Source organism: Cottoperca gobio, chromosome 17, assembly GCF_900634415.1.
Source record: "Cottoperca gobio chromosome 17, fCotGob3.1, whole genome shotgun sequence".
Lineage (NCBI taxonomy): Eukaryota > Metazoa > Chordata > Actinopteri > Perciformes > Bovichtidae > Cottoperca > Cottoperca gobio.
Window position 1 is genome coordinate 991,472 of NC_041371.1, and position 11,615 is coordinate 1,003,086.

At 48.9% G+C, this 11,615-nt stretch overlaps 1 protein-coding gene across 1 annotated transcript in view; it reads left to right on the forward strand.

The window, feature by feature from the left end:
* Positions 1–1,510, forward strand: part of dnaaf11 (dynein axonemal assembly factor 11) — a 51,825-nt gene extending 50,315 nt beyond the window's left edge. Inside the window, exon 12 of the mRNA XM_029454166.1 lies at positions 720–1,510. Coding sequence (XP_029310026.1) covers positions 720–912 — 193 coding nt within the window. The 3' untranslated portion in view covers positions 913–1,510. The remainder of the gene's footprint in view (positions 1–719) is intronic.
* The last annotated feature ends 10,105 nt before the right edge of the window (positions 1,511–11,615 follow it).

Sequence of the window (11,615 nt, forward strand, 5' to 3'; positions counted from 1 at the left end):
CAGGTCAGATACACGGTGACTATTAGCAGAGTCAGTATCCCTGTGGGGGGTTAAAAGGGTTCCTGGATTCTGATTGGCTGGCAGGGACACGTGGAGCAACAGGTAATTAATAAACCGCTGCTCAAAGTCAGAGTTCCTGCTGCAGATTTCTAGTGAACAGAAAGATTAATTCTTTGTAATAAAGTCCTGCTTTCAAACTCTTCCGTAAAACTACATACTGTATGTATCGGCATCAAAGCATACTTAAAGTACCAAAAGTACTGACTATGCAGAATGGATCATTTCATAGTTATAGTTTTGGATTATAGTTTATTAATGTGCTCGTCACTTAAATGTTGCAGCTGGTAAAGATGGAGCTCATTGTATTTACTTTATAAACTGATGGCTTGACTTATAATAATATATCGTCATTTATTCATTTACGTTTCGTATTAACAAGCTGCATCTGCAAAGTACACAAAGTACAGCAGCACATACATTAAACAAGTGTTTAGAAGTAGAAGTATGATGGAAATACTCAAAGTAAAACACTTGATTGAATGTGAATATAATTAGTTACTCTGACTTTCAGCTGCGGCTTCAGGTGATGATCAGTAAATCAGCTGTTAGTGGAGTCTTTCACCAGAACATTGTGGCGATCATCAGAGCTTCTGGTCACTTCCTGAGAGATGAAGAAGCTGTTATTGTCCGACTTACTTCCTTCCCTGATGTTTTAACAGAAACAATGTTCCTGAGAGGCTGGAAGTGGAGCCCAGCGAGCTCACAGCTGTCGACCTTGCCAACATCGTGTCGTGCCGGAGCGTCAAAGGAGGTCCACTGGAAACGTCCCGGATAGCTCCACCTCCCGCCACAGGTCACAGCAGCTTCTCCGACGGGTTCGTGGACGACCCTGATGTCCCCCCTCTGGTATAAGACTGAAATGCTAAGTTGTGTAGCCCTATATGGGGGTCACAACACTGAATCAGATCCTCTGCCTCAGTCGAACTCTGGAGAATTGTAGAGATACTACCTGCTACTTTCTGTCTGTCCCAATGCAACGTCAAACAAACGAGTGAGACTGTTGAACCTACAGGTAACGACAACAGTGTGAACTGTCTGTTCTTGTGTCTTTCATATCAATAAAGGTTTGGAATTCCAGACAATAAATTGTAATAAATTCAAAACGTATTAATTATCATCCTCGATGGACAACTTGGACAAAGACTTTAAACATGTGACGTGAGACTTCTTCAGATCTGTGGAACGTTCTCTGCATGTTTCACGTCATTCAGTGTCAACAACTGGAGACGTTTCAGTTAATGGACACTTTAAACTTTAACGCCGTAACTTCTGTTTTTAAAAACATTGTAAAAGAAAAACACAAAATATAATTACATATCAAGATCTGCTTCTTTGATATTCATGATATATTCAAATATTCATAAGAGCATTATAGATATTATGAGATATATACAAACTTGTTCTTGTTGAACTGAAAGGTTTGTCCATGACCTTTGAACTTCTTTAAACTCTGCTGTTTTTCAAGAATAAATAAAATCTTCTATTTTTCTTTGTTCCTTTGTGCAGCTGGAACTCTGCAACATGCTGAACAATCAATGAGCCTGCTTTGCCTGTGGCCCATTTGTGTGTTTTGGAAGCTCTTGTACTTTGCCCCGTTGTGTTTCCTTTCTCCGTGTGATGCTCCTCCCGAGTACCCCCCCCCCCCCCCCCCCCTAAGCTCAGAAACACATATTCTGCCAGACTTTGATCAGAGAGGCCCAGAGGACACAGGTCCAAACATATTGTGAGGCTTGCTCATCGCTCCGTGAAGCTCCACCGAAGTCTCCTTGTTCTTTACTTTACTTCTGTCACCCGATGAGCTTGGAGGTCACGACTCCCCCCCCGAGCGGCTCTGAATGCCGTTACAGCCGCATCGCCCTGAGAGATCATTTTGGCTTTGCACCATTTTCCCTACTGACAGCTACACTCTTCTCTCATCATCCCAGCGTTCTCCTCTGTAACATCCAGCAGCAGGAGACTCCTCTGTAACATCCAGCAGGAGGAGACTCCTCTGTAACATCCAGCAGCAGGAGACTCCTCTGTAACATCCAGCAGGAGGAGACTCCTCTGTAACATCCAGCAGGAGACTCCTCTGTAACATCCAGCAGGAGACTCCTCTGTAACATCCAGCAGGAGGAGACTCCTCTGTAACATCCAGCAGGAGACTCCTCTGTAACATCCAGCAGGAGACTCCTCTGTAACATCCAGCAGCAGGAGACTCCTCTGTAACATCCAGCAGGAGGAGACTCCTCTGTAACATCCAGCAGGCAGGAGACTCCTCTGTAACATCCAGCAGGAGGAGACTCCTCTGTAACATCCAGCAGCAGGAGACTCCTCTGTAACATCCAGCAGGAGGAGACTCCTCTGTAACATCCAGCAGGAGGAGACTCCTCTGTAACATCCAGCAGGAGGAGACTCCTCTGTAACATCCAGCAGGAGGAGACTCCTCTGTAACATCCAGCAGGAGGAGACTCCTCTGTAACATCCAGCAGCAGGAGACTCCTCTGTAACATCCAGCAGGAGGAGACTCCTCTGTAACATCCAGCAGCAGGAGACTCCTCTGTAACATCCAGCAGCAGGAGACTCCTCTGTAACATCCAGCAGGAGGAGACTCCTCTGTAACATCCAGCAGCAGGAGACTCCTCTGTAACATCCAGCAGGAGACTCCTCTGTAACATCCAGCAGCAGGAGACTCCTCTGTAACATCCAGCAGGAGGAGACTCCTCTGTAACATCCAGCAGGAGACTCCTCTGTAACATCCAGCAGGAGGAGACTCCTCTGTAACATCCAGCAGGAGACTCCTCTGTAACATCCAGCAGGAGGAGACTCCTCTGTAACATCCAGCAGGAGGAGACTCCTCTGTAACATCCAGCAGGAGGAGACTCCTCTGTAACATCCAGCAGGAGGAGACTCCTCTGTAACATCCAGCAGGAGGAGACTCCTCTGTAACATCCAGCAGCAGGAGACTCCTCTGTAACATCCAGCAGGAGGAGACTCCTCTGTAACATCCAGCAGCAGGAGACTCCTCTGTAACATCCAGCAGGAGGAGACTCCTCTGTAACATCCAGCAGGAGGAGACTCCTCTGTAACATCCAGCAGGAGGAGACTCCTCTGTAACATCCAGCAGCAGGAGACTCCTCTGTAACATCCAGCAGGAGGAGACTCCTCTGTAACATCCAGCAGGAGGAGACTCCTCTGTAACATCCAGCAGGAGGAGACTCCTCTGTAACATCCAGCAGCAGGAGACTCCTCTGTAACATCCAGCAGGAGGAGACTCCTCTGTAACATCCAGCAGCAGGAGACTCCTCTGTAACATCCAGCAGCAGGAGACTCCTCTGTAACATCCAGCAGGAGGAGACTCCTCTGTAACATCCAGCAGCAGGAGACTCCTCTGTAACATCCAGCAGGAGACTCCTCTGTAACATCCAGCAGCAGGAGACTCCTCTGTAACATCCAGCAGGAGGAGACTCCTCTGTAACATCCAGCAGGAGACTCCTCTGTAACATCCAGCAGGAGGAGACTCCTCTGTAACATCCAGCAGGAGACTCCTCTGTAACATCCAGCAGGAGGAGACTCCTCTGTAACATCCAGCAGGAGACTCCTCTGTAACATCCAGCAGGAGGAGACTCCTCTGTAACATCCAGCAGGAGGAGACTCCTCTGTAACATCCAGCAGGAGGAGACTCCTCTGTAACATCCAGTAGGAGGAGACTCCTCTGTAACATCCAGCAGCAGGAGACTCCTCTGTAACATCCAGCAGGAGGAGACTCCTCTGTAACATCCAGCAGGAGGAGACTCCTCTGTAACATCCAGCAGCAGGAGACTCCTCTGTAACATCCAGCAGGAGGAGACTCCTCTGTAACATCCAGCAGGAGGAGACTCCTCTGTAACATCCAGCAGGAGGAGACTCCTCTGTAACATCCAGCAGGAGGAGACTCCTCTGTAACATCCAGCAGGAGACTCCTCTGTAACATCCAGCAGGAGGAGACTCCTCTGTAACATCCAGCAGGAGACTCCTCTGTAACATCCAGCAGCAGGAGACTCCTCTGTAACATCCAGCAGGAGGAGACTCCTCTGTAACATCCAGCAGGAGACTCCTCTGTAACATCCAGCAGGAGGAGACTCTTCTGTAACATCCAGCAGCAGGAGACTCCTCTGTAACATCCAGCAGGAGGAGACTCCTCTGTAACATCCAGCAGGAGACTCCTCTGTAACATCCAGCAGGAGGAGACTCCTCTGTAACATCCAGCAGGAGACTACTCTGTAACATCCAGCAGGAGGAGACTCCTCTGTAACATCCAACAGGAGACTCCTCTGTAACATCCAGCAGGAGACTCCTCTGTAACATCCAACAGGAGACTCCTCTGTAACATCCAGCAGGAGACTCCTCTGTAACATCCAACAGGAGACTACTCTGTAACATCCAGCAGGAGGAGACTCCTCTGTAACATCCAACAGGAGACTCCTCTGTAACATCCAGCAGAAGACTCCTCTGTAACATCCAGCAGGAGGAGACTCCTCTGTAACATCCAGCAGAAGACTCCTCTGTAACATCCAGCAGGAGGAGACTCCTCTGTAACATCCAGCAGCAGGAGACTCCTCTGTAACATCCAGCAGGAGACTCCTCTGTAACATCCAGCAGGAGGAGACTCCTCTGTAACATCCAGCAGGAGGAGACTCCTCTGTAACATCCAGCAGGAGACTCCTCTGTAACATCCAGCAGCAGGAGACTCCTCTGTAACATCCAGCAGGAGGAGACTCCTCTGTAACATCCAGCAGGAGACTCCTCTGTAACATCCAGCAGGAGGAGACTCCTCTGTAACATCCAGCAGGAGGAGACTCCTCTGTAACATCCAGCAGGAGACTCCTCTGTAACATCCAGCAGGAGGAGACTCCTCTGTAACATCCAGCAGGAGACTCCTCTGTAACATCCAGCAGCAGGAGACTCCTCTGTAACATCCAGCAGGAGGAGACTCCTCTGTAACATCCAGCAGGAGACTCCTCTGTAACATCCAGCAGGAGGAGACTCCTCTGTAACATCCAGCAGGAGGAGACTCTTCTGTAACATCCAGCAGCAGGAGACTCATCTGTAACATCCAGCAGGAGGAGACTCCTCTGTAACATCCAGCAGGAGACTCCTCTGTAACATCCAACAGGAGACTCCTCTGTAACATCCAGCAGGAGACTCCTCTGTAAAATCCAGCAGGAGGAGACTCCTCTGTAACATCCAGCAGGAGGAGACTCCTCTGTAACATCCAGCAGGAGACTCCTCTGTAACATCCAGCAGGAGACTCCTCTGTAACATCCAGCAGCAGGAGACTCCTCTGTAACATCCAACAGGAGACTACTCTGTAACATCCAGCAGGAGGAGACTCCTCTGTAACATCCAACAGGAGACTCCTCTGTAACATCCAGCAGAAGACTCCTCTGTAACATCCAGCAGGAGGAGACTCCTCTGTAACATCCAGCAGAAGACTCCTCTGTAACATCCAGCAGGAGGAGACTCCTCTGTAACATCCAGCAGGAGACTCCTCTGTAACATCCAGCAGGAGACTCCTCTGTAACATCCAGCAGCAGGAGACTCCTCTGTAACATCCAGCAGGAGGAGACTCCTCTGTAACATCCAGCAGGAGGAGACTCCTCTGTAACATCCAGCAGGAGGAGACTCCTCTGTAACATCCAGCAGGAGGAGACTCCTCTGTAACATCCAGCAAGAGACTCCTCTGTAACATCCAGCAGGAGACTCCTCTGTAACATCCAGCAAGAGACTCCTCTGTAACATCCAGCAGGAGGAGACTCCTCTGTAACATCCAGCAGGAGGAGACTCCTCTGTAACATCCAGCAGGAGGAGACTCCTCTGTAACATCCAGCAGGAGGAGACTCCTCTGTAACATCCAGCAGCAGGAGACTCCTCTGTAACATCCAACAGCAGGAGACTCCTCTGTAACATCCAGCAAGAGACTCCTCTGTAACATCCAGCAGCAGGAGACTCCTCTGTAACATCCAGCAGGAGGAGACTCCTCTGTAACATCCAACAGCAGGAGACTCCTCTGTAACATCCAGCAAGAGACTCCTCTGTAACATCCAGCAGCAGGAGACTCCTCTGTAACATCCAGCAAGAGACTCCTCTGTAACATCCAGCAGGAGGAGACTCCTCTGTAACATCCAGCAGGAGGAAACTCCTCTGTAACATCCAGCAGGAGACTCCTCTGTAACATCCAGCAGCAGGAGACTCCTCTGTAACATCCAGCAGGAGGAGACTCCTCTGTAACATCCAGCAGGAGGAAACTCCTCTGTAACATCCAGCAGGAGACTCCTCTGTAACATCCAGCAGCAGGAGACTCCTCTGTAACATCCAGCAAGAGACTCCTCTGTAACATCCAGCAGGAGGAGACTCCTCTGTAACATCCAGCAGGAGGAGACTCCTCTGTAACATCCAGCAGCAGGAGACTCCTCTGTAACATCCAGCAGGAGACTCCTCTGTAACATCCAGCAGGAGGAGACTCCTCTGTAACATCCAGCAGGAGACTCCTCTGTAACATCCAGCAGGAGACTCATCTGTAACATCCAGCAGCAGGAGGAGACTCCTCTGTAACATCCAGCAGCAGGAGCAGACTCCTCTGTAACATCCAGCAGGAGGAGACTCCTCTGTAACATCCAGCAGCAGGAGACTCCTCTGTAACATCCAACAAGAGACTCCTCTGTAACATCCAGCAGGAGACTCCTCTGTAACATCCAGCAGGAGGAGACTCCTCTGTAACATCCAGCAGGAGGAGACTCCTCTGTAACATCCAGCAGGAGACTCCTCTGTAACATCCAGCAGGAGGAGACTCCTCTGTAACATCCAGCAGGAGACTCCTCTGTAACATCCAGCAGGAGGAGACTCCTCTGTAACATCCAACAGGAGACTCCTCTGTAACATCCAGCAGCAGGAGACTCCTCTGTAACATCCAGCAGGAGACTCCTCTGTAACATCCAGCAGGAGACTCCTCTGTAACATCCAGCAGCAGGAGACTCCTCTGTAACATCCAGCAGGAGGAGACTCCTCTGTAACATCCAGCAGGAGGAGACTCCTCTGTAACATCCAGCAGGAGGAGACTCCTCTGTAACATCCAGCAGGAGGAGACTCCTCTGTAACATCCAGCAAGAGACTCCTCTGTAACATCCAGCAGGAGACTCCTCTGTAACATCCAGCAAGAGACTCCTCTGTAACATCCAGCAGGAGGAGACTCCTCTGTAACATCCAGCAGGAGGAGACTCCTCTGTAACATCCAGCAGGAGGAGACTCCTCTGTAACATCCAGCAGGAGGAGACTCCTCTGTAACATCCAGCAGCAGGAGACTCCTCTGTAACATCCAACAGCAGGAGACTCCTCTGTAACATCCAGCAAGAGACTCCTCTGTAACATCCAGCAGCAGGAGACTCCTCTGTAACATCCAGCAGGAGGAGACTCCTCTGTAACATCCAACAGCAGGAGACTCCTCTGTAACATCCAGCAAGAGACTCCTCTGTAACATCCAGCAGCAGGAGACTCCTCTGTAACATCCAGCAAGAGACTCCTCTGTAACATCCAGCAGGAGGAGACTCCTCTGTAACATCCAGCAGGAGGAAACTCCTCTGTAACATCCAGCAGGAGACTCCTCTGTAACATCCAGCAGCAGGAGACTCCTCTGTAACATCCAGCAGGAGGAGACTCCTCTGTAACATCCAGCAGGAGGAAACTCCTCTGTAACATCCAGCAGGAGACTCCTCTGTAACATCCAGCAGCAGGAGACTCCTCTGTAACATCCAGCAAGAGACTCCTCTGTAACATCCAGCAGGAGGAGACTCCTCTGTAACATCCAGCAGGAGGAGACTCCTCTGTAACATCCAGCAGCAGGAGACTCCTCTGTAACATCCAGCAGGAGACTCCTCTGTAACATCCAGCAGGAGGAGACTCCTCTGTAACATCCAGCAGGAGACTCCTCTGTAACATCCAGCAGGAGACTCATCTGTAACATCCAGCAGCAGGAGGAGACTCCTCTGTAACATCCAGCAGCAGGAGCAGACTCCTCTGTAACATCCAGCAGGAGGAGACTCCTCTGTAACATCCAGCAGCAGGAGACTCCTCTGTAACATCCAACAAGAGACTCCTCTGTAACATCCAGCAGGAGACTCCTCTGTAACATCCAGCAGGAGGAGACTCCTCTGTAACATCCAGCAGGAGGAGACTCCTCTGTAACATCCAGCAGGAGACTCCTCTGTAACATCCAGCAGGAGGAGACTCCTCTGTAACATCCAGCAGGAGACTCCTCTGTAACATCCAGCAGGAGGAGACTCCTCTGTAACATCCAACAGGAGACTCCTCTGTAACATCCAGCAGAAGACTCCTCTGTAACATCCAGCAGGAGGAGACTCCTCTGTAACATCCAGCAGGAGGAGACTCCTCTGTAACATCCAGCAGGAGGAGACTCCTCTGTAACATCCAGCAGGAGACTACTCTGTAACATCCAGCAGCAGGAGACTCCTCTGTAACATCCAGCAGGAGACTCCTCTGTAACATCCAGCAGCAGGAGACTCCTCTGTAACATCCAGCAGGAGGAGACTCCTCTGTAACATCCAGCAGGAGACTCCTCTGTAACATCCAGCAGCAGGAGACTCCTCTGTAACATCCAGCAGGAGGAGACTCCTCTGTAACATCCAGCAGGAGGAGACTCCTCTGTAACATCCAGCAGCAGGAGACTCCTCTGTAACATCCAGCAGGAGGAGACTCCTCTGTAACATCCAGCAGGAGACTCCTCTGTAACATCCAGCAGGAGGAGACTCCTCTGTAACATCCAGCAGGAGACTCCTCTGTAACATCTAGCAGGAGGAGACTCCTCTGGTTGTATAGAAGTCTATGAGAAAATGTTTCTTCTTCTCTCTTGATTTATTTCCTCAGTAACATTTTCCTGATGAGTGTATGTCTCAGTCTGTAGTTTCAAGTCTTCTTCAACACATGGTGTTCATTTAGTAACTGATGGAAATATTTAGAGTAAAATAGAGGATGAAGCAGCGTCTGCTTTCATCTTGTGTTTCTGAGGTTGGGGAGGTTTTTCCCGACTTCACGGGGCGTCCCAGTACATTTGAAAGGCACCACGAGTACAGCCTCACAGAGCTGATCTCCTAAAATATTATATATTATAAACAATATTTCATAAAAACTTAATTTACTGTGTCAAGTAACGACCAGCTGGACAATTGTTCACTCATGATAAATATGATAGGTGGACTCTTCCAGTTTGCTTGATTAGGAACAAGCAAACGTATTTAACTACATTGATTTAGGGATGAAAGATGAGCTAATTTGCTTCCAGAGATTATGAGACTTTGCAGTGTACAAAGGGTTAAACCTTTAACCATTTCACTGCATGATGGTGTGTTTGGTGCCATAATGCATCAACATGTATCAGAAGGATTCACTCAGCTCTTGTTTATGAGGCCTCTGCAGCGCGGCCTGCACAGTGGCATTAGCAGACCTGTCTCTGTGATGAATAGCACGGCTGCTCAGGGATTCCTGTATGTGGCTCTGCACCGCGGGCTGACGGGAGGATGTCGAGCCTCCATGGCCCGGTACCAATGTCAGCATGTGTCGTGCTGCTCAGGCAAATGACAAACAGTAAAAAAAACTGCGAGTCCAGCCGGCTTTAAATCTGAGGTGGCTGCAGCTCAGCTTAATTAACACCACACCGACACTCTGCAGGGCTGCGTCCTCCGAGGTTGCACGCAGAGCCAGAAATGATCTTGAGTAGATTGGATCCCTGCTGGGGAAGAAAGTTCAGATTGAATGTTTGATTCTCACTCGGAGAATCAAAGGGACACTTCAAGGATTCATGGAAAGGAAATCCAAAGACATTTTGTTTCCTGAGTGGTTTTCCTTCTTTTCTCCGGACTCTTCATCTCCCCTCTCTCCCTCCTTTTCCCTCTGAGATGAATTATTCAGCCGTTCACTTAGGAGGGTCTCTCTCCATCGATGTGTCTCTGCTGGACCAGGCGTCCAGTGCTGCAGCCAAGGACAGATGCAGAGCTGTGATGGGCGGTCGCTCCGCAGCGTCGTGAAAAAGAAGAGCTGATAGGAAACATGTTTTATCTTTGTGAACGTCAGAGCAGAAAGCTATTTAGTTAAACTCTTCATGGGGTCCACAGGTGTTCGGTCATCATTGTAAAGGCACAACTTTAACACCTAGCGTAGCGCCACATCGTGACTATCATTGCACGGTTGACGTGTTGTTCCTGTGCATGAAAAATTCTGTTTTGGATTGTTCAGTTATTAAAAAAGAGATGACAGAGAAAGATGAAAAGTACAATATGGGGATGTGGATTTGAAAATACAACATTTGCCATTTGTTCTGGTATAAACGTCCCACAGCTTCACAGCTAAATCCAAAATTGTCACAACAAGTCGATGGTGGACCCAAGTGCAGCACACAGGAAACCAAGGATAATTGGTAATGACCTTTATTAGTAGTCAGGAGCAGGTTATAGCCGAGTACACTGATCCACAACGGGATGATAATAAGCCACAAGGACCAACCAATAGGTAGCAGGCAAGGGTAACTCGGGGCCGGGCGGAGGGTCGGGAAACAGGCAAAACAGGGGTCGGCAACGAGAGATCTGTTTGGGGAAGGGCGCTGGAAAGACTTGTATGATACAGAGTACAATCTGGCACTGAGTGAGTGACTGGGAGAGGCTTAAATAAGGGCTTGATTAATTGGCAGCAGCCTGAGCCTAAGGTGAGGTGATGAGGTGGGAGTGGCTGGCTGGTGAGGTGAGAAGGAGGCGGGGTGTGGAAAAGTACCGGGCTGAGGTAAGAAGTACTGGAGCTGACTGTGACAAAAATAAATGAATTCGACTCGTAATGAAAGCTGAACCACCTTTTCACGTGACCCGTCGCAGCTGAGGCCTTCACGACTCAGGGGCTGCAGCCTGCGCAGGCAGCATTTGTAGACCGATTACGTCACAGCGGCCACGACAGGGGTGTCCCATTTCGGCGACTCCTTGAGACGCAGCCGACAAATGCGGTTTTCTTTTGCCAGATTTGCAGGATACATCTGATGTATCCTACACGGCCTCAGGTATCCCAAGATTCATTGCGCGCCCAGAGAAAAGAATTCTGATGAAAAATGGCGCCCCTCGACCCAGCAGTAGCGGCAAATGGATATACTTTTAAATGTAAGTATCGTGTTTCAACTCGCTCGAATAGCTAACGTTACAAATGTTATAAAATCAAAGGACCTTAAAACATAGAATTTTCGCTAAAATGACGGTTAAGTTACGGGACGTTAGTGCCGATGCTAGTTAAGCTAGCTGCTCAGCTGCTTGGCTGCCGCCATCCGACCTAAGTTAGCCTTTCAAAGTAGAACTTTTAGTTTTAAATGTTGATTATTATTTTACATAGATCGTGGCGACTGTATAGATAATGTATACTTCATATTACCTGCTTGGTTTTCTGACCGTTGAATATCACTTCAAAGGTCCAATGCAATCGTTCGGATTGATTATACATATTTTATTATTTATAATATGTGTACTTATTTTAATCTCTTTTGTTTAGTGGTG